Source organism: Salmo trutta, chromosome 25 (assembly GCF_901001165.1).
Source record: "Salmo trutta chromosome 25, fSalTru1.1, whole genome shotgun sequence".
NCBI classification, from domain to species: Eukaryota; Metazoa; Chordata; class Actinopteri; order Salmoniformes; family Salmonidae; genus Salmo; species Salmo trutta.
In genome coordinates, this window is record NC_042981.1 from 34,886,872 (window position 1) to 34,910,046 (window position 23,175).

Genomic DNA, 23,175 nt, shown 5'->3' on the forward strand with positions numbered 1-23,175 from the left:
AGGTACAACATGCATGGTCGTTTAGTTAGATAAAAATCCTTCTTTATATCCCAAAAAGTCAGTTTAGTTGGTGCCATCGATTTGAGTAAACCACTCGTTCAACATGCAGAGAAAGGAATCCAAAAAACAAGTCAAAATATGTTTCTTTTTAATCCTCAGGTACCCTAAAATGTAATTAAACTATAATATTTCATACGGAAAGAAGTATGTTCAATAGAAAAGCAAAATAAGCAGGTGCGTGTCCACTTCGTCGCGCACGCACAGACTGATTTCCAACTCTGACTCCCAGTACCAAACTCAAAATTCAAACAAAAGACTGTTGACATCTAGTTGAAGCCATAGGAATTGCAATCTGGGAGCTGGAATTGCATATGCCCCATAGCGTGGGCGTGGGCTTTCAAAAAAAAACCATTCCGTTTGGTTTTTCTTTGGATTTACTCCTACCATATCAATTGTGTTATAGTCTCATACATTATTTTAACATTTCTACAAACTTCAAAGTGTTTTCTATCCAATGGTACCAATTATATGCATATCCTGGCTTCTGGGCCTAAGTAACAGGCAGTTTACTTTGGGCACGTCAGTCAGACAGGAAGTGGAGAAAAATAGACCCTAGCCTGAAGAAGCCTGAATGCCAAGCGTCACATCTGGAGGAAACCTGGCACCATCTCTACTGTGAAGCATGGTGGTGGCAGCATCAGCTGTGGGGATGTCTTCCAGCAGCAGGGACTGGGAGACTAGTCAGGATCGAGGGAAATATTAACAGAGCAAAGTACAGAGAGATCCTTGATGAAAACGTGCTCGAGCGCTCAGGCCTTCAGACTGGGGCGAAGGTTCACCTTCCAACAGGACAATGACCCTAAGCACACAGCCAAGACAATGTAGAATTGGCTTCAGGACAAGTCTCTGAATGTCCTTGAATCGCCCAGCAAGAGCCCGGACTTGAACCCGATCAAACATCTCTGGAGAGACCTGAAAGTTGCTGTGCAGCTACGCTCCCCATCCAACCTGACAGACCTTGAGAGGACCTGCAGAGAAGAATAGGAGAAACTTCCCAAATACAGGTGTGCCAAGCTTGTAGCGTCATACCCAAGAAGTCTCGAGGCTGTAATCGCTGCCAAAGGTGGTTCAACAAATTACTGAGTAAAGGGTCTGAATACTTATGTAAATGTAATATTTCCGTTTTTTTTATTTATATAAATATGCCAAAAATTCAAAAAAACTGTTTTTGCATTGCCATTATGGGGTATCATGTGTAGATTTATGAGGGGGGAAAAAAACAATTTAATCAATTTTAGAATAAGACCGTAACGTAACAACATTTGGAAAAAGTCAAGAAGTCTAAATAATTTCCAAATGCACTGTATGTCCCCTTTTGTGCTTTACACCTCTTGCAGAATAGTACAATTCCTGAGTGCATGATATTCAGTTTCACTGGCATATAGTACATTCTATGGATGGTCTTAAACTGCACTAATTTATGTCTGAGATTATATGAACATGATTGTCCATATCTGTATCCATTCATCTTCATCAATAGCTTCTCCCAGGTCTCCCTAACGTTTTTGTTTAGCATGTTTTGTGTCATCGGGAAAAACCTCTATCAATCCTTGATACAGTTTGGAAATCACATTTGGAGGCTTGTCAGACTGACTTAAAATAGTATCTGGCTTGTCTAGTGTTTACTCTCTAGACAAACACTAGACAAGCCAGATACTATTTTAAGTATACTATACTATGACAAACCTCCAAAGTTGATTTCCAAACTGTATCAAGGGTTAATAGAGGTTTTTCCCGATGACACAAAACATGCTAAACAAAAACGTGAGGAAGACATGTCACAATCTGATCCTCCTAAAATGAGGCACGACAAATAATTCATTTGATGTACATTTATCTATTATATTATCTAAGAATAGAATAAATGGAAATGATCATTATTCCCAGATCCCTGACTGTAGCTATAAGATTAAGATGCTGTCCTGTAGCTACCGTAGGTCCACCCATCAATTCAGACCCATAAGGCGGCGCACAATTGGTCCAGCGTTGTCTGGTTTAGGGGAGAGTTTAGCCGGACGGGATTTCCTTGTCCCATCTCGCTCTCGCGACTCCTTGTGGCGGGCCGGGTGCCTGCAAGCTGACTTTGGTTACCAGCTGGACGGTGTTTCCTCCGACACATTGGTGCGACTGGTTAACCGAGCAGTGTGTCAAGAAGCAGTCCGGCTTGGCAGGGTTGTGTTTCGGAGGACGAATGGCTCTCGACCTTCGCCTCTCCCAAGTCCGTAGGGGAGTTGCAGCGATGGGACAAGACTGTAACTACCAATTGGGGAGGAAAAGGGTTAAAATAAATAAAAAACAGAAAAAAGATTGTCTGGGATCCAACTTTGCACAAGTGGGTTGACAAAACTGAGCCCAAGGCTGAGATTTTCAATTAAATCTTAATGAGTGAATGACCAATGTATTTAAACTGTGATAATGTTACTAACAATTTTGAAAATGTGTTGAGGTGTTTTACAGAACAAGCTTGTACCACCACCTCCACCGATGGGGGTGTATGGATATGTGATGCACACAAAATGTATGGTCGCATTTGTGTTTATGTGTTGTTTCTTTGTATTTTGGAAGAATGCTTTTACTGAAAGGTCAGTCCTCCAAGGTTTTGCCATTGAGATGCATTTATAGTACTGTTGGCCAGTAGGGGGCAGTGAGACGTGTTCGCTGCACACTGGGACCATATGCGATCCTGCACCTGTGTGTTCTCATAATTGAGAGAACCTTTGAAAGAGAAGCCATGTTCTCCAATTTTATCATTTATCCTGTTACAGATCAGAAAAGTGCAAAAATACACTGAATACCTCAATATAGTTTTGTAACTTGTCTGTTGAAGTGAAAAAAATACACTGAATACCACAATATAGTTGTGTAACTTGTCTGTTGAAGTGAATGTAATGGTTTTGAACAACATACTAATTGTACAACTTCGTACTAGACAGAAAATGCATGCCGAGTGTAAAATGAAATGATGGCGGTGCACTCCTTTGATCTAGAAAAAAATGAATCATTAACTCCTGAACATTTGTATTTTTGAAAAAGACACTTATATCCTCAGGGTTTAGAGAATTTTATGTTGTAACTGTGATGTTTAAGAACTTTGTAATTGGTGTACTGTAAATGTTAGAAAAGTGGTTAGCTTTAGGAAAGAGTCTAGCTCGGGTTTTCTGTTTGCTAGCTCTGGCCAGTTGGCTGCTTGCTTCGGTTAGCGCTATGCTAGCTTGTTCAGTCATTTTCCAATAATTAGCATTAATGTCATTTTCAATAGTCTTGTCTTTCTATTAGTCCTTCTTACACTGGGTGAATGTATTTTGAGCATGGGTACGAAGTAACCTCTAATGAGTTATACCATTCTTTAAAGGCTTTCATGTTTTAGAGTCTCCTATGGGGCTACAGTGGGCTATAGTCAACTACATAATTATAACCTAAACAGGTTATTTCAAGTTAAGAGTAAATGTGTTTGGGGAATAAATGTAATGCATTTTTACATGTAAATTAGATTGGAATTTAATCATTTTAATGTGTAAATTGATGTATGTTTTATATGTTTATGAAGTAATATGTCAAGGATTTATGAAACATTATTAAATACACTTTAAATTATAAAAATTAAAAAAAACTTTGAAACACAATGAAAAGACAGAAAAAGACGATTTGCACTTGAGAGAAAGTTGAATAAAATAATGCAGAGAACCTTTGAAAGTGAAGCCACGTTCTCCTGTTTCATCATTTATCCTGTGTTACAGGAACTATTATCTGCTGCACCATTCCCAAAACTGGAACCTGTAACAGATATCTGGGGAACTCTGGCAGTTGCCCCAAAGGAGTGAATTCTTTCTCCATGAAAGCAGGTGAATATTGTTTTAGACTACATGAGGTTTAACTCCAAGACTGTGTCAGCCAATCATAGCTTTCTCTGGTGATCTCCTGCTAACATATTTCCCACTAACAGCAGGTCCATGGGGCAGCAGATACCCTACAATGCATTACACTGATGGGACCAACTCAAAGCCTCCAAGCTAGGGGCCTGGACCACTCCCTCAACAGCTCTCTGGCCTGCCATCTCCCTCACACTTTGACCTCATGGCACCAATGGTTGTGCCACTTCACACTCTATCCTATTGAGGTACTGTATGACTGGAAAATCCTTCCGAACTTAATACAATCATTAAGTGAGCTTTTTCTTTAACATAGTATATGGCTGAAGTAGCAGGGATGTTAACTATTTTATTTTTGTCGCACAGGCCACTTGCCCAGAGTGAATTTGCCCATATCCAGAAGTGGATATTTCTGCATAAAAACACTTTTATTCAAATACTCTCTTTTAAATATCTGTCTCTCAGTACATAACTAATACATAAAGCAGTTAGTAGCAGCATTACCTAGCAATCCACATTGGCTATATTCCCTTAAAAAACGCACACATGCCAATGGTTATCTAAGAAAGCAGTTAAGTTGATTTCATCGACATGAAAACAGAATAGAATTTGTTTAAAAAATATATATACATAATTTCAAGTACAACATTTTCAGTTGGACGAAAACACAATGGTCAACTCAGCCTCCTGCTCAACAGAGAGTAGCCAAATTACTTTTTCTTGTCTGAATATCCCTATTTCTGTCTCAGGGTACTTCATTGGAACTTTTACACTGAGCACCTCTGACCCATAGAACACTACCATGGTTGGCAGCTTGTTTGATTAATGTTCCCTGTTAGTGTCTCTGACTCTATCAGCTTTTCCCTCCATTTTGAAAGGCTGTTGTGCTGCTGATTGTGGATTTCTTAAGCTCTATCCTCATGGACTGGCTCTCTGCTCTCATTCCTCCAGACATCCCCAGAACTCCCAGCATGGTTTTGCCTGTCTTCAGGCTCTTGGAGATGGGGATACGGGTGAGCCCTGCCCGGGATGGGTGGGCATCATGCCCAGGCTGGGAGATGCAGGGATAGAGAGAGGATAGAAAGAGGCAAGGGTGAGAGGAGAGGAGGCCACAACAGAGAAAGGGGTAGAAGAAAATGATCAATTAATAAGGGGGAAAATATATGACAACATTTCCCTTCGAGAACATTTGCTATATGACCTGTAAATATTTAGTCCTTCTTTCAAGACCAAGTGAAGGAGTACTGTTTCTGTCAGGCTATCCATCCACCCAACAAAGACCTCATTATACCGACTGCTCAGTGAGACGCCACCGTGCCGCCCATCAATATGCTACATAACAGAAAGGAAAGTACATGTCCACAATCTTCCAAAATTATTGTTTTGCCAGTTCATAAACATAATAATTTTATACATTTCCTTTAATTGGGGGTGAAGGGGGTTAATACAACATCAAAATGTATAAGCTTGAAGGAGTGAGTTACAGTTTAACATAATAGCCAGGGGAATTTGTGTTCTGAGGAGACTCACCACAGCTTGTGTTGGTCTGGCAGGGGTGGACGTGACTGGAGTGATGGTGATGCTGCTCATCATTTTACTGGGTGTGGTTTTGAGGGCTGCAGTGCTGTGGCGAGGGGAGCGCAACACTGTGCCCGTGGATAACGTCATCTCTCTGTTACACTCCGTTGCCACGCCGACAGGCCTAACCACCACCTTGGGACCTGTGTTGTTGTGGCTCTCAGAGGGGCCCTTATGGAACTGGGAGCCATGCAGGTGGATGTGGATCTTATTGTCCTCTGTGGTGGTGATGATACTGGCGTTGGAGTTGTACTTCCTGATCTGCGTGGGGACCATCTGTTTCTCAGGGGTCACCTTGAACATTGCCTGGGCCATGGTCATCTCATGGAGCTCTGGGGAGGCGGACATGTTGGACAGCATGGATGTGCTGACCGTCATGATGGATATAGGTGACATGGGCCTGCCTGAGGAGGAAGAGGAGGAGGAAGATGAGGAGGCCCTGCTGCACTCTGGTGACTTGGCCCTGGAGATGGTAGTGATGCTGACTGGGGATTTGGCCCTCTCTGGTCCCCCTGGCCCGGCGCTGGCTCTGCCCCTTGAAGAGGTGGTGGTGTGGGTGTGGGTGGGAATGATGGTAATCCGAGACTTCTGGTGGACCTGTAGGGTGGGACTGAGGTTGGAGCTGGAGTAAAGGTCCTCAGCAGTGGGACTGCTGATCTCCAAGGTAGCCATGCTGTTCTGGTGGTCTGGGGTCACTCTGATGCGTAAAGGCTGCCCTTCCTTTTGGGACATGGTCAGCTCAGAATGCATGGATTCACTGTTGATACCCACAGACTTGTCCACATTACCACCCTGAGGAATATTTTCCCTCTTCCGCATTGAGGGAATCCAAGACTTCTTCATGCTGAGGTCAGCTGCAGCAGAGAGTGAGAAGTGTTCTTGACCACCAGCTTTCTCTGTGGGTTTCTTGAGGCACTTCTGTCGAAGGTTACTCATGATGTTATTCTCTTCCTGGACAGACTTCCTGATGAACATAGCTGGGGTGTCCTCTTCTGCCATCTCAGTGGCCAATGCATCAGTCTGCACTCCAGTGGACGCCATGGCGATGTCCACCATCCTCCTCCCATTCAGGCTGGGTCGTAGAGTGCGGCTGTGGCGCTTGGTCACCTCCAGCTCTTTGGTGAGGTGGAGGACCTCAATGCTCATCTTGTTCTTCTTCTCCTTTTCCTCTAGGAACCTCTGCTGGAGGAAGGAGTAGTTCACTTGGAGCTGAGAGAGCTGGTCTTTTTTGTTCATCAGCTCATGGATCTTCTCCTTGAGGGCTACTATGTCATTCTGCAAGTCTCTGGTTTTGGCCTCTTCCGTCTTGTAGCGCTGTCGTAGGTCTACTTCTTGGCTCTCCACCTCTCCTTTCTCTATGCCTTTATTCAGGGCAATCTGACTCTTCATCTCCTCCACCTGCTGGGAAAGAATGTGGGCCTTGTTTTGTTCGGTCATGAACCTTTTCTCCAGCAGGTCGTACTGATCCTCTGTCTTTATCAAATCTCCCTCCACAACCTCCAGCTGCTTGAGGCGTTTTTTTAACCTCTCTATTTCAAATGTTAGCTCCTTCACCCTGTTGTACTCTTTCGAACCCCCATCTGACAAGCTTCCCAGTTCCCTCTTTGCTTTGTTCTTTTTGCCAATATTTCCTTCCTCCTCCAATCCATCTAACCTCTTGTTCATTTGGCTGACTTTGGAGCTAAGATCCTTACTCTTTTCCATTTCACATGCAAGCCTAGTACTAAGCTTTCCTTTCTCTCTGGTGAGGGTCCCTACCTTAGCTTCCATCTCTGATTTCAACTTCAGGAGCTTTTTACTCTCCTCTATTAATCTCTCAGTCACTTCCATAACCTTGCCCTGCTCAGCCTTGAACATCTTACTCAAATCATAATTCTTGTCCTCTAACTTCATTCTCTCCATCATATTTTTCCTCTCATCAACCATTACCACAGTGAATGACTTCAGTTTCGCCAGGTCATCTTTAAGGCTCTGCTCAGTCTTTTCCAGTCTCAGCTCAGAAGATTCCATCTCTTTCATGCGTATCTTAACTGCTACCAGTTCATCGGTGAGCTCCTTTGACATGCCCTTCCCTCTCTCCAGAGTGGAGCGTAACTCGGAGCACTCTGCCTTGCTGGCGTCGAACTCCCCCTCTAGTCTCTCCAGCTTCACCATCCTTCTCTGGAGCTTCTCCACCTGCAGTTTGAGTTCTTTCCTTTGGCTCTCCTCTTCCTGCAGCCTCTTTCTCATCTCCCTGTACTGGACCTCTGCCTTGGTGATTTCCTCGTCCTGCCCTTTCATCTCAAATACCTGTTTGCGGAAGTTCTCCAGTTCTGTCATTAGGTTAGAGTTCCCACACTCCCCTTTGCTGATCTTATCCCTCAGCTCGTGCAACTCCTTTTCTGACCTCCTCAGTGCTGCGTTGCTCTCCTCCAGCTCCTCCAGCTTGTGGGTGAGTCCAGACAGCTTGGCATCCAGCTGGTGGTTCTGGGACTCCTGGCTGACCAGCTTGGCTGTCATCTCCTCTTGCTCCTGGGTGAACTTGGCCTGGTGTTCCTTCAGCTTGCCCTCCAAGCTCAGGGCCCTCTGGCAGTCCTCCTGTGCTCGGCCGATGGTGTCGTTCAGGGTCTGCTCCCTCTCCTGCAGCTGCTGGTTCAGCTCCTGGACCCTCTGGCTCTGCTGGTCCATCTGCTCCAGGTGGAGTTGCCGCTCATCCACCAGCATCATGGCAAAGGACTTCAGTTTGACCAGCTCCTCTCTTACCTTCTCCAGATGCTTGGTGTGCTCCTTCTCTTTACGCACCTGGTAGGCTTTCTCATTCTCCAGCAACCTCTTCAATCTGTGGAGAGTGAAAAAAACAATAGATGAAGGATAAGTAAGGATGTGTGTAATGTTTTGCTGCACTGTACATCCTGGAAGTAACAGTGTTTCATATGGTGTATCATACTGTATCCCAAAGAAAAATATAATGTCTAAATGTTTCACTTTAGCCAAGCTTAATACTTTGTATCACAAGCATGTTTTGAATTTCTACAGAAATGTCAAACCATAGAACATTTGATTCACATGACAGAAGTGATTGAACTCATTGTTCAGTAAGCTGCCATGAAAGGTACAGTGTTTAAGATACCATTTATTTACAATATATAACTACTGGTATTCAGTGCTGCAACATACTCTTTGTGATGAATGTATGCATACATCAATCTAAAGATACACATTATTTTCTCATGCTCCCAATTAATGAACCTGGTAGATGTTAAATGAACACAGAGAAAATCAAGCTCTATTACTGCAGAATGGATGGTCAGGATAAAGCAGGATAAATAAATAAAAAATGTTCACAGGGAACCACAGTGATGGTCAGATCAGAGACTGATGGTTCAACATTTTTTTATTTATCTTGCTTTATCCTGACCATCCATTATGCAGTAATAAAGCTTTACTTTCCTCTGTGTTCAAAGAACTGCAGCACACTGAAAGAGCTAGTACACTAGGAAAAATTGCCAAAAACTCCCTCACTGTTTTCCATCCTTGCTTCTGGAATCAAGACTGAGAAAACTGAAAGTTTGACTAAACCGCCACTGAGCAATCTTCTTTTCTCTCTGCTTCTTTTTCTGCTGTGCATGTCCATATGAGTTATCTCAGCAGACAGAGGAAGCCTGTAACAAGTTACATGCAAAAGACACTGAATGGATAGTTGTCTTGGGAACATTCCATCTTTTGCCTGAAGTGCACACTATATATAAAAATACAGTTCATCTCACACTGAGCTGCAATATCAAGCGAGAAACACATTCTGATGACAGTACATATCATGTCAGCAGAAACAGCTGAACTCTAAACAACTTAGACACCATTCAAAACTTACCCACTGTTCTTGATGCATTACAGGAGAGTCTATGTCTAACATGTTTGCCATAGTAGAGGATCCACTCCAAGTTCAGAGTTGGCATAACCCCCTTTTACACTGGAACTCTATCATCACATTCCAAGCATGTCATCAGGACAATGAAAGGTGAATAAAAATTGTGTGTAGCACCGGACCATTAGCTGGTCACCTCGCCCATATTCGGCAGGCAGAGCTCTGTGGGGCTCTGGTTTAAACTGTGAGAGGGTGGGAGGGACCCTGGCCAGAGGGTAGGAGGGAACCTGCCCAGAGGAGGGCGTTCTCTACACTCCTCCTCAATTTGTTTCCCCCTTTTTTGTGTTCACTTACAGGCAATGCGGAGCTTGTTTCAAGGGAAAGGGCTCCTACACACAGGCTGTCACAATAGCCTATTTACACATGTAATTCAGACACACAGTACATATTACTCAGTCATGTCTCCATTATTGAAGTTATTTCTTATATTAATTAAAGTGGTTTCTATAGAGACAGCGCTGTTTTGGCTAAGCCAAATTATGTTAATGGGAAACAATGCAAAGTACCCACATGAAAAAATACTACTGTATACTATGGTCGAAATACTGTAGTATTACTATATTAATACACTATAGTACACTGTTTCTGCAGACTTTACAGTAGTATTCACTGTTGTCTTCTTGCGGACATGACTGTAGAATACTATAGTATTCACTATAGTGTTTTTGCAAACTTGACTGTACTATAGTATTCAATATTTTTGTGTACATGACTGTAGTACACTATAATATTCACTGAAGTGTTTTTGCGGACATGACTGTAGTATATTTTAGTATTGACTGTAGTGTTTTGCACACTTTACTGTAGTATTCACTGTCATTTTTTTGCGGACCTGGCTGTAGTATGCTGTCAGGGACGGCTCTAGCCTTTTGGTGGCCCTAAGCGAGATTTGGTTGACGGCGGAGAGAAAAATGCACGTTTTAAAGTATCTTCCTGCAATTCTACAAGAGAAAGTTTTAAAGCAAGTTTTTTTTCAGTTCTACACATTTTACCATGACTTATGCAATGTTAATGATATACAGTATGAGTGAGAGTGACTAACAAAATCAATGGGGGCCCTCTGGAGGTTAGGGACCCTGGGCAATTGCCCTACATGTTTTTTCTTTAGTCCCATGTTTTGTCATGTTATTTTTGGCTCATTTGACCCCATATTCACTTTTTGCAATTTGTACAGCCGGTCCTGGAATCCCCTGAAGCTTGTCTGTGTGTGTTGTACAGCAGATCAACCGACATCTTCGTGTTCGTCAGTCTCCCTTTTCGTTATTGGTGACATATTGCTTTGTAACGGTTCAGTCTGGACAGTTAGTTTTGTGAGAAGACCTCTTCGAAGTCAGGACGTCCACGACAGAGTCCAGACGACTGCCGTAAAGCGCGTGGATGTTGTAGAGTCAAACAACCGATTCCATCGCGTGCCTGAGAGTCTCCCTTTTGATATTGGTGACATATTATTCGATATTGGTTTGGGTTTTACAGACGATTTCATGTCCATTTTCTTGTCCGGATCCTCATGTGTAGAAAAAGTCAGCTTTCACAAACCCCATGTTATGGAATGGGCGCAATACCCTCCTTTATAACAGTAGAAAGAGGGGATTGAGCTGCTGACTCTACAAGAAACGGTAAGTCTCTAGCATAAACACACGGGGAGCTATTCAAAATGACTTCACTCTTTGATGCTGAAGAGCATCTATTGACTTTAGGGTTAACTGTAGTCCCACAGTAGATGCACATCACCATAACCTTCACTCAAACCTCAATTTTCTTTTATTTAACCAGGTAAGTCAGTTAAGAACAAATTCTTATTTACAATGACGGCCTAGGAACACTGCCTTGTTCAGGGGTAGAACAACAGATTTTTACATTGTCAGCTCTCATCATTACTCAATGCCTAGGTTTACCTCCAATGTACTCACATCCTACCTTACCTTTGTTTGTACACTATGCCTTGAATCTATGCTGTCGTGCCCAGAAACCTGCTCCTTTTACTCTCTGTTCCGAACGTGCTAGACGGCCAGATCGTATAGCCTTTAGCCGTACCCTTATCCTACTTCTCCTCTGTTCCTCTGGTGAGGTAGAGGTTAATCCAGGTCCTGCAGTGCCTGGCTCCACTCCCACTTCCCAGGTGCTCTCATTTGTTGACTTCTGTAACTTCTGTAAAAGCCTTGGTTTCATGCATGTTAACATTAGAAGCCTACTCCCTAAGTTTGTTTTACTCACTGCTTTAGCACACTCTGCCAACCCGGATGTCTTAGCCGTGTCTGAATCCTGGCTTAGGAAAACCAACAACAATCCTGACATCTCATCCCTAACTTTAACACTTTCCACCAAGATAGAACTGCCAAAGGGGGCGGTGTTGCAATCTACTGCAAAGATAGCCTGCAGAGTTCTGTATTGCTATCCAAGTCTGTACCCAAACAATTCGAGCTTCTACTTCTAAAAATTCACCTTTCCAGAAACAAGTCTCTCACTGTTGCCGCTTGCTATAGACCACCCTCTGCCCCCAGCTGTGCCCTCGACACCATATGTGAACTGTTTGCCCCCCATCTATCTTCTGAGCTCGTGCTGCTAGGTGACCTAAACTGGGACATGCTTAACACCCCGGCCATTCTACAATCTAAGCTTGATGCCCTCAATCTCACACAAATTATCAATGAACCTACCAGGTACAACCCCAAATCCGTAAACACGGGCACCCTCATAGATATCATCCTAACTAACTCGCCCTGCAAATACACCTCTGCTGTTTTCAATCAAGATCTCAGCGATCACTGCCTCATTGCCTGCATCCGTAATGGGTCTGCGACCAAACGACCACCCTCATCACTGTCAAACGCTCCCTAAAACACTTCTTTCTGCAAGCAGGCCTTTCTAATCGACCTGGCCGGGGTATCCTGGAATGACATTGACCTCATCCCGTCAGTAGAGGATGCCTGGTTATTCTTTAAAAGTCCCTTCCTCACCATCTTAAATAAGCATGCCCCATTCAAAAAATGTTGAACTAGGAATAGATATAGTCCTTGGTTCACTCCAGACCTGTCTGCCCTTGACCAGCACAAAAACATCCTGCGGCATTCTGCATTAGCATCGAATATAGCCTCCGTGATATGCAACTTTTCAGGGAAGTTAGGAACAAATATACACAGGCAGTCAGGAAAGCTAAGGCTAGCTTTTTCAAACAGAAATTTGCAATTATAGTGGATTTATTGGTGGTATCAGTGTTTCCTAGCCTCAGAGCAGTGGGCAGCTGGGAGGAGTTGCTATTATTCTCCATGGACTTTACCATGTCCCAGAACTTTTTGGAGTGGTTGTAGTACAAACGCAAAAAAGTTCTGGGACACTGTAAAGTCCATGGAGAATAAGAGTAACTCCTCCCAGCTGCCCACTGCTCTGAGGCTAGGAAACACTGATACCACCGATAAATCCACTATAATTGAGAATTTCAATAAGCGTTTCTCTACCGCTGGCAATGCCTGGTTTACCAACTACTTTTCTGATAGAGTTCAGTATGTCAAATCGGAGGGCCTGTTGTCCGGACCTCTGGCAGTCTCTATGGGGGTGACACAGGGTTCAATTCTCGGGCCGAATCTCTTCTCTGTATACATCAATGATGTCGCTGTCACAGAATAAGTCGTACGGGAGAGAGAAGGACCAAGGCGCAGCGGAAGTGTGGACACTCATTCTTTTAATTGGTAAAAGGCAAAGCATCCACCAGAAAACAAAACAATAAATGATACTCACACCATGGACAGTCTCACAGGCTATGCAAACGCAGTGCAAGGACAACCACCCACAACCCCAAAGAAAAACACACACACCTATATAGGACTTCCAATCAAAGGCAACTATACACACCTGCCTTCAATTGGAAGTCCCAATCATCCACACAAACATTCCCAACACAAACATGCCACATCCTGACCCCAAAACTAAAACACTAGCTCCATCTGCTGGTCAGGACGTGACAGTCGCTCTTGCAGCTGGTGATTCTCTGATCCACCTCTACGCAGACGACACCATTCTGTATACTTCTGGCCCCTCTTTGGACACTGTGTTAACTAACCTCCAGACGAGCTTCAATGCTGTACAACTCTCCTTCCGTGGCCTCCAACTGCTCTTAAATGCAAGTAAAACGAAATGCATGCTATTCAATCGATCACTGCCCGCACCTGCCTGTCCGTCCAGCATCACTACTCTGGACGGCTCTGACTTAGAATACGTGGACAACTACAAATACCTAGGTGTCTGGTTAGACTGTAAACTCTCCTTCCAGACTCACATTATTAAGCATCTCCAATCCAAAATGAAATCTAGAATCGGCTTCCTATATCGCAACAAAGCATCCTTCACTCATGCTGCCAAACATACCCTCGTAAAACTGACCATCCTACCGATCCTCGACTTCGGCGATGTCATCTATAAAATAGCCTCCAACACTCTACTCAACAAATTGGATGCAGTCTATCACAGTGCCATCCGTTTTGTAACCAAAGCCCCATACACTACCCACCACTGCAACCTGTACGCTCTCATTAGTTGGCCCTCGCTTCATACTCGTTGCCAAACCCACTGACTACAGGTTATCTACAAGTCTCTGCTAGGTAAAGCCCCGCCTTATCTCAGCTCACTGGTCACCATAGCAGCACCCACTCGTAGCACACGCTCCAGCAGGTATATCTCACTGGTCACCCCCAAAGCTAATTCCTCCTTTGGTCGCCTTTCCTTCCAGTTCTCTGCTGCCAATAACTGGAACGAACTGCAAAAATCACTGAAGCTTGAGACTCATATCTCCCTCACTAGCTTAAGCACCAGCTGTCAGAGCAGCTCACAGATCACTGCACCTGTACATAGCCCATCTATCTACCTCATTCCCATACTGTATTTATTTATTTTTATTTATTTACCCCAGTATCTCTACTTGCACATTCATCTTCTGCACATCCACCATTCCAGTGTTTAATTGCGTGTGTGTGTGTGTGTGTGTGTGTGTGTGTGTGTGTGTGTGTGTGTGTGTGTGTGTGTGTGTGTGTGTGCGTGCGGTGTTGGTTTACTTCTGTGGGCAATCATTTTGTGACCATGCTGTCGTGATGAAATGGTTGGCGTGTGGTTCATTTGTTCTGAATAGTATGTGTTGAGTTTTGACCATCAGTGAATGTATTTGTGTGACAATATTCAACATTATGTAAAGCCACTGCAATAATGTCCATTTTCTTTTTCAGTTGGTTTGTTTGGAGTCTGCAAAAACACAACAGTAAATACTACAGGCATGAATTCTATGAATACTATAGTATACTACAATACAACATTATTTAGAGCATAGTATTTTTTCATGTGAGTAACAAGTTTAAAATGTACACTGAAGAAAAATATAAATACAACATGAAACAATTTCAAAGATTTGACTGAGTTACAGTTTAAATAAATAAATTAGGCCCTAATCTATAATTCACATGACTGGGAATACAGATATGCATCTGTTGGTCACAGATACCTTTAAAAAAAAAAGTAGGGGCGTGGATCAGAACCAGTCAGTATCTGGTGTGACCACCATTTGCCTCATGTAGCGCGACACATCTCCTTCGCATAGAGTTGATCAGGCTGTTGATTGTGGCGTGTGAAATGTTGTCCTACTCCTCTTCAATAGTTGTGTGAAGTTTCTGGATGTTGGTGGGAACTGGAACATGCTGTCATACGCATCGATCCAGAGCATCCCAAACAGGCTCAGTGGGTGACATGTCTGGTGAGTATGCAGGCCATGGAAGAACTGGGACATTTTCAGCTTCCAGGAATTGTGTACAGATCCTTGCGACATGGAGCCGTGCATTATCATGCTGAAACATGAGGTGATGGCGGCAGATGAACGGCACGACAATGGGCCTCAGGATCTCATCATGGTACTTCTGTGCATTGAAATTGCCATTGATAAAATGCAATTGTGTTGGTTGTCTGTAGCTTATGCCTGCCCATAATGTAACCCCACCGCCACCATGGGGCACTCTGTTCACAACGTTGATATCAGCAAACCGCTTGCCCAGACGACGCCATACACGTGGTCTGTGGTAGTGAGGCCGGTTGGACGTACTCCGGTTGGAGGCGGCTTAGAGAAATTAACATTAAATTATCTGGCAAAAGCTCTGGTGGACATTCCTGCAGTCAGCATGCCAATTGTACACTCCCTCAGAACTTGAGACATCTGTGGCATTATTGTATGACAAGACTGCACATTTAAGAGTGGCCTTTTATTGTCCCCAGCACAAGGTACACCTGTGTAATGATCATGTTTTTTAATCAGCTTCTTGATATGTCACACCTGTCAGGTGGCAAAGGAGAAATGCTCACTAACAAGGATGTAAACACAATTTGTGAAATAATCTTTTTGTGCATATGGAACATTTCTGGGATCTTTTATTTCAGCTCATGAAACATGGGACCAACACTTTACATGTTGTGTTTATATTTTTGTTCAGTGTATTTCCATTGTGGTCCTGTTTCAAACATAGCTGTGTTTACAGACAGCCCAATTCTGTAGTATAGTATTCTACACAGTACACTACAACATTTTAATGTAAGCACTACATGGTCAAGGATACTAGTGTATAGTATTCTACAGCACAAAATATTATAGTAAGTATTACACGATCGAGGGATATTACAGTGTGTAGTATACAATTCTCCAGTATATTACAACATTCTATAGTAAGCACTACCCGATCGAGGGATATTACAGTGTCTAGTATAGAATTCTCCAGTATACTACAACATTCTATAGTAAGCACTACCCGATCGAGGGATATTACAGTGTCTAGTATAGAATTCTCCAGTATATTACGACATTCTATAGTAAGCACTACCCGATCGAGGGGAATGCTACAGTGTGTAGTATAGTATTCTCCAGTATTATTATTATAATAATACTATTATTATTATGATAATACTGGAGTGACACCTCAAGCACTGCAATGTAGTGCCTTAGACTGCTGTGCCACTCGGGAGGCCCCAGTGTTCTCCAGTATTTCCACACAATTCTTTAGTAAGCACTAATCAATCGAGGGATACTACAGTGTGTAGTATAGAATTATACAGTATACTCCAAAAGTCTATAGTGAGCACTAAACGATCGAGGGATACTACAGTGTGGAATATAGGATTCTAAAGTATACTGGTTTACTACAGAATTCTATAGAAATCTATAGTAAGTACTATAGTATTTAATAGTAAACTGTAGTATTTTTTTATGTGGGTAGCCTGTGATCAATCTCCTAATACCCCTCCCTATAGACAGGAAATGATCTGGTCAGACAGGAAGCTATAAACTCAGTGGTATAGGAGAGTTGACGGTGAGTCTGTCTGCTGTAGTGTCACCTTGGGAGAAGTGGATCAGTGGTCTGCTCTGTGTAAACTGACGTATAATGGGGAAAACAGATTGGGATGAGCCAGTTCCGCTCCCAGGAGGAGACTCTGTAACGAGTCAGATGTATAGACAGTCAGGAACCCTGAAAATGCTTTTCTGAGGTGCTGAACGATATGGTGACCATGTGGATCAGTACAGAGCAGGGTTCGCCAACTGAATTTGGCCTGCAGGCGGTTTTATTCTGCCCGCCAAATTTTCTGAGCAACTGTATTTTTTTGTGGTAGATTTTTTGGGGGGTGCACATAAAAGACTGTAAAAACACCAGGCAATCAGGCCCAAGTGATCTTAATTTTCTAAATCTGTTGCCAAGTATTCCCACGCATAATAAAGAGACACGTGATCGTATACAAATTGTATGCAAATGTAGCCAGGTTGGAAATTATTGTTTTAGTCAAATATTATATCTGTTTGGGCTTCTTGCGGTCAATTTGCAGTCTGCAAATTATTTGTAATTATGTTCTGGCCCCCGATCATCCGCTCCAGAAAAAAACGTGGCTGCATCTAGTTGATGATCCCTGGTATATAGACAGTAGGCCTAGTACTCTAAACCTTACAGACAAACAAACGTCTATCTTCACCACAACAAACACAATTAAGGGCAATGTAATTCACTATCCCTTAACAGTGGATCATAGTTGACCTCAATACAGAGGATACGTTAAATTCAAGATTATAGTAGTGAAGATCCTTAGTTAATGCTGTGAGTTTATGAGCATCTGTTCCACTCAAAAACCCACTGCAAAGTCAGATTACCACCATGGCTGGCTACTGTACAGAGGATCACCCAGCCTCCACTTGATCTTCATACATACTGTACTTACACGTCCATACATTATTGATACCTAAGCAATCAGCACTCTAAAATTACCCTCTAGCAAAGGTCACAGGCATGATGTCACTGTCAATGGGGCCTACAGCAGCGAGGTCACATGAGAGAGAAGTCACACCTGACCTTCAGGTGTAAAATAGTGCTCCTATCTCCCTGGAGACCCAGTCAGTCAAAAGGGAGTAACTGTGGTAAAAAAGGCTACTTGAGACCCTGCCAGACCAATCAGAGGTGTAGCAATGTCCTCAGGAGCCCCTTATATGATCTAAGGCCAAGTTAGACTCCAACAAGGAGCAGCATTGACCTTTTAACAACCAGACTATACTTTAATGAAGTTAGTTCACCAGCATGACAAGTTATGTGCCACACAGCCTGCTAGTGTGTAAGGAAACATGGGGTGGAAATGGTATCAGCTCTGATTTGGCATAGATTCAGGATGGTAGGTGTCCAGTTACATTCCAAGGGATTGTAACTTTCATAATGACTTGGTCTATATGTAATTGAAGAGTTTCTTTCCAAAAAGCTACATATCCGTTTTCAGAAATGCTGGTCAATTAGATTTTATTGTTTAAAGAAATTATGAAAGAGATTGGTGTGTTTTTTCAAATATCTAATCATGGCATGTTCAATGACAGACTTTTGATTTTGTTATTTGTTTAAAATCTATCACTTGATGGTTTCATTTCAGAGAGACAAATAATCATGTTTTTTTCTCAAAATGCTTTCTATCCGCCTCACTCTCTAGTACTGCTAGATTTTACATTCAAATGTAATAAATAACTAAATGTTTAATAAATACCTGTACAAATGATACATTTGTGACCTCAATATTTAAACCATGTTTAAAAAGAATGAGATCTGTATATAAAACATTTACATTTGACATTTTAGTCATTTAGCAGATGCTCTTACACAGAGAGACTTGCAGTTAGTGCATTCATCTAAAGATAGCTACAGTAGGAGAGACAACCACATATCACAGTTAAATAAACAGGATTCGAACATTCCATTCCAGCTAAACAATGGATATATCACCTTGGACAAAAAAATATACATTTTCATATACATCTAACATCTATTAATAAAAAATCTGACAACAGTCATATTTTGCACACACATGAAGGTACCCATAAGCAATCATTTCTGATGAAAAACACAAATGTGAAAAATTGGTGGATATGCTATAGCATTTGTCCTCCCAACCTAAAGAGGAGATACTCCTGAACTCGCTTGACCACTTCTTCAGGAGAAATCAACAGTGGGTCCCTAAGAAAACAGATTTTCACGATGGAACAACATTTCAATCATCTTGTGTTTCCATGAGGAATGTAGTTGGAGGCGCAGCAGCTTGTATGTGTCAGGGGCCTGTGGATTGAAGCTAACACTGCCTGTCAAAACAAAACCTTCGACTGTAATCCCTGCTCTTGAGGGGGAAAAGCATTACAGTAAGTGCTCAGCATGATCTATACAGTATGGCCCAATCCCAAATCAACCCCTAGACCCTAGGCCCTATGCACTTGTGGACATCGGAGAGGACTTGATGGGTCTTAGCAAATTGCTTACACCTATCAAATCCTCTCAGATATCCACAGGTGAATATGCCGTAGGGTCTATGGGTTGATTTGGGATTGGGCCTACTTCTCATTGGCATTGTGCTAACAGAAGGGCACTAGAAGCGCGGCTAAGCAAGGTTGAGCTACTTTAAAGCACACAATGTGTGGAGCACAAGGCGGTGCCATTTGATCCCAATGACGTCTAGTGGTATTAAATGCCTATCTTATGAATACTTGTGTCAACCACAACAACTGGCTTCTATTTCTTCATTCACAACATACTATATGTGTAATGGAGTGAGTGTTAATATAGTGCACTGTATCACTGAATATCTGCGGTTTTATATAAAGAAAACAATCGGGAATCTGAGATCTTTCTTCCTTTAATCATGCACATACTTTTCTATGCCAAATAAAGATTTTCTCTTCCCCTCTGAGTGAGGGATTAGGGCTGTTGGCGATAAGTCGTGAGTATAGTTCGTAACCGCTTCTCTCCAAATTCCTTCAGTAGTTTGGTGTAAAAGACCCTATAGGTGTTTTCGTTTTTCTCCTTTCACACTCACACACGCTAGTGAGATATCTGAATGAACAGGTGTGAGATGGATGGACATTGCTCCCACCTCGCACTGACAGACGGAAACATCAAAACAGTGGCGACCCTCTACCTGGCATGGGAGTGTGTGTGACTCAAGGCCAGGGGAATGTGGGCTCAGCCAGTGCTGATAGGAGAGTTAAAACACACAGCTGTTGGCACTAAGAGGAGGTTGTGGAGGGCAGGCTGAACACTGGCCAACCAGGACAGCGAAACAACCTGGCAGAGGAGGTCACCGCTAACACTTACAGTAAAACAAACTGGAGGTAGGTAGACCTACCTAGTGAAACCTGTAAACCTGTTAACCCCAACAACCATCTCAGGTTTGGATTAAACCATTATAGTTCATATCCGCCTTCCATGCTTTTAGAATGAAAGTCACTGTTCACTCATACTGTGCAAACTATACATAGCTAGTACCTGATGAAGCCCTCCCACTGACTTTATCTGCTTCGCTAAGGGTGGTTAATGTGTAAGAGCCTTACACTAAGGCTTTCATCAGACCGTCTGAAGGTTCATTAAAGGGAGATCCTGGGGTTGTTATCTCTCTCCAAAAGGGAATGGAACCTGTTGCCTGAGGTTAGGCATGTTTACGGTCAACCTCAGTCAGGTGTCAATCAAACACAACCTGGGCTAATTTCAGGTTCAAGTTCGTTGTAATGAACCCAATCAATGTACAGTACTTCATTGCCATCTCCTTCTCTCCTCTTTCTCCCTCCTTCTCTGAGGCTTCTTCCACTGTCTGATGGCGGCTCTTCTGACAGTGATGTAGCCTTCATGGTATGTCTCCTGAGTTGTCCAATAGAAGCAAAGGAGAAGGGGCTGTGAAAGGGGCTGTGGAGCAGTGAGGGTACAGTGGTCTGGGAGATGCTGTTTGATGTTTTATAGCTTATGAAACACAGCTGGGGCTCCACTCTGGCCTGTGGCCTGCAGATGACTTGGTGTGGGGAACATATACACACCCTGGTGCACGCACACACTCGTGCACGCACGCAGATTGACTGTATACAGTACACACTTGCACACACACACACACTCACGCAAACACACAGCTTAGTTCTAGCACATCATTTATAAACCTGAGTAAATGGTCCGTGTCCAGAGGCGGCTGGTACTGCACAGTAACCCTTAGCACAAGAGAACAGTTAACACTGTGCAATGGCCCTTTATACTGCTGCTGGAGCCAAAGGAACTATGTGGAGTTTATGGGCATAGAGGATCTCCATGCGTCCATTGAGCACAGGACCAAGGGCCAAGCACTAGTCGCTGCACTGGGAAGCAACAAGTCTGCTAAAGTGAGCTGGCCCTCTGTCTTTACAGGTCCTAGCCATATGATAGGTGTCATACAGTATAAGCCGTGATGATCAGTATCAATGGGAGTCACAGAGTTGGGTCATGGTTCCGCAAAGGCATGGTGAGGTACTGCCAGCACACACTGGTCAGATGAACTCACTCATCCCTCTGTGTGACTAGTTTAATCAGCTAGCAGGTCTCACAGGGATGGGGCATCTCTCTCTCTCTCATGCATGTTGCCTCATCACTAACTCCGTTTTTTTTTAACCTTTATTTAACTAGGCAGGTCAGTTAAGAACAAATTCTTATTTTCAATGACGGCCTAGGAACAGTGGGTTAACTGTCTTGTTCAGGAGCAGAACGACAGATTTTTACCTTTCGGTTACTAGTCCAACGCTCTAACCACTAGGCTACCTGCCGCCCCTTATGCCTCATTGCTGAGTAATAGCAACTTCAAAAACCTTTTCTTACTTCCATTCTTTCAGTTTTGGGTCCCCCCACCAAAAATGTACTTACATATAATAATATAGGCCATTTGGCTGGCGCTTTTATCCAAAGCGACTTACAGTCATGCGTGCATACATTCCACTTACGGGTGGTACGGGAATTGAAGCCAATATCCTGTCTACAGAGCCCCTCCCTTTTTCTCATCCTCTCACCTCTCTCTCTCCTGCTCCAGTAGGTTAGTGAAGTCATCACTCTTGCTCATGTAGTCAGTGTGTTTGCGTTTCTCATTGTCCAGCTCGTGCACGGTGCGCCGGTGACACTTCTCGACCAATAGAAGCTGTTCCAGCATGCGCCGGTACGTGTCCTTGTGTTTCTCCTGTAGATGGTCCAGCTGAGACACACACACACAACACAGAATCTTATGAGACTGTTACTCTGAGAGACTGTTACTATTCAGTCAGCTACTGCACTTAAGTCTTGTTGACCTACGCATCCTTACTGTAAAACTAAGAAATTGTTAGAATAATGCAAAAAATATATAAAATAAAGAATAATCTTCAACCAGATTTGTCTGTATGAAGAAAGAAAAAAACAATACTACAGTCAATAAATGTTATAAGCACTTCCTAAGGTTAATAAGTATCTGTCAGTAGGTGACTAACTTCAGCCATTGGCCTCTGGTAGACATTGTCATTGTGTGTCCGGATGGTGGTGAGAAGGCTGTCTCTCTGTAAGGCCTGGAGGGCTGTGGTAGGAGCTGCAGAACCATAGTGGGACTCCAGAGTCTTCCGTGTCTTCTCAGTCTTCAGCACACAGATAACATCCTCCATCGCCTGGGGGTTACACAAATAAAAACGTACAATGTTAGTACTCTGGAAAAAACATGCAATTGTTTATTAGGATCTCCTTTAGCCCACCAACGGACAACTCTTCCAAGTCCTTAATTGCATGTTTTAAAACAGCATTTAGACACGTTTTCTCTGTGTTAGTACCAACATCAGCCACTAGAGAGAGCTGTAATGTAGAGAAATTCTAAATAAATTGTAATTTTGGACTATAGTATTGTGAGGGTTTACAATAAAATCATGGTAATACTTTCCACCTAGTGGATAATACAAGTAAACAACATCCCAGCTGACAAGATTCGTGGTTCCCCCAACAGTTAACTATAAAGCTATGTACAATATGAGCGTATGGTAGTTTATCAACATGAGTGAGACTCACCTGAACCTCACATTCCATGACGCCTAGCAGCCTCAGAAGGTCCTCTTTAGTAAAGTTGATGATTCCCAGGCTCTTTAGGCTCTTTATAGGTGCATGCAGATTTACTTCCTCTTCTTGGTTTATGTCATGCGTTGCCTGGGGAACCCTCAGTACTCCATTGGCTGGGCTTTCCACCCCACTGCTCTTGGATCTCATCCTCTACCTGTGCAGAGAAAAATAACAGAGAGGAAATCATATTTTAATCCTGTGCTCTGCTCTACCTGTGCAGCAATGAATACAAATTAAGGAAAATGTCAACTAAATAATCAATATACTTAATGTCAACAGAATCAGTGCAAACATAGAGAGAGTTGGAGAGAGAGAGAGAGAGAGAGTTGGAGAGAGAGAGAGAGAGAAAGAGTTGGAGAGAGAGAGAGAGAGAGAG

At 43.0% G+C, this 23,175-nt stretch overlaps 1 protein-coding gene across 2 annotated transcripts in view; it reads right to left on the reverse strand.

Annotated features, from left to right (window-relative positions):
- Positions 1-4,338: 4,338 nt before the first annotated feature.
- Positions 4,339-23,175, reverse strand: part of LOC115162482 (filamin-A-interacting protein 1) — a 35,407-nt gene continuing 16,570 nt past the window's right edge. For both annotated transcript variants that reach the window (XM_029713817.1, XM_029713818.1), the window contains exons 2-6: positions 22,752-22,953; positions 22,190-22,360; positions 21,740-21,918; positions 5,460-8,325; positions 4,339-4,980 (exon numbers count right to left, since the gene is read on the reverse strand). In XM_029713817.1, coding sequence (XP_029569677.1) covers positions 4,783-4,980; positions 5,460-8,325; positions 21,740-21,918; positions 22,190-22,360; positions 22,752-22,946 — 3,609 coding nt within the window. In that variant the 5' untranslated portion in view covers positions 22,947-22,953 and the 3' untranslated portion in view covers positions 4,339-4,782. The remainder of the gene's footprint in view (positions 4,981-5,459; positions 8,326-21,739; positions 21,919-22,189; positions 22,361-22,751; positions 22,954-23,175) is intronic.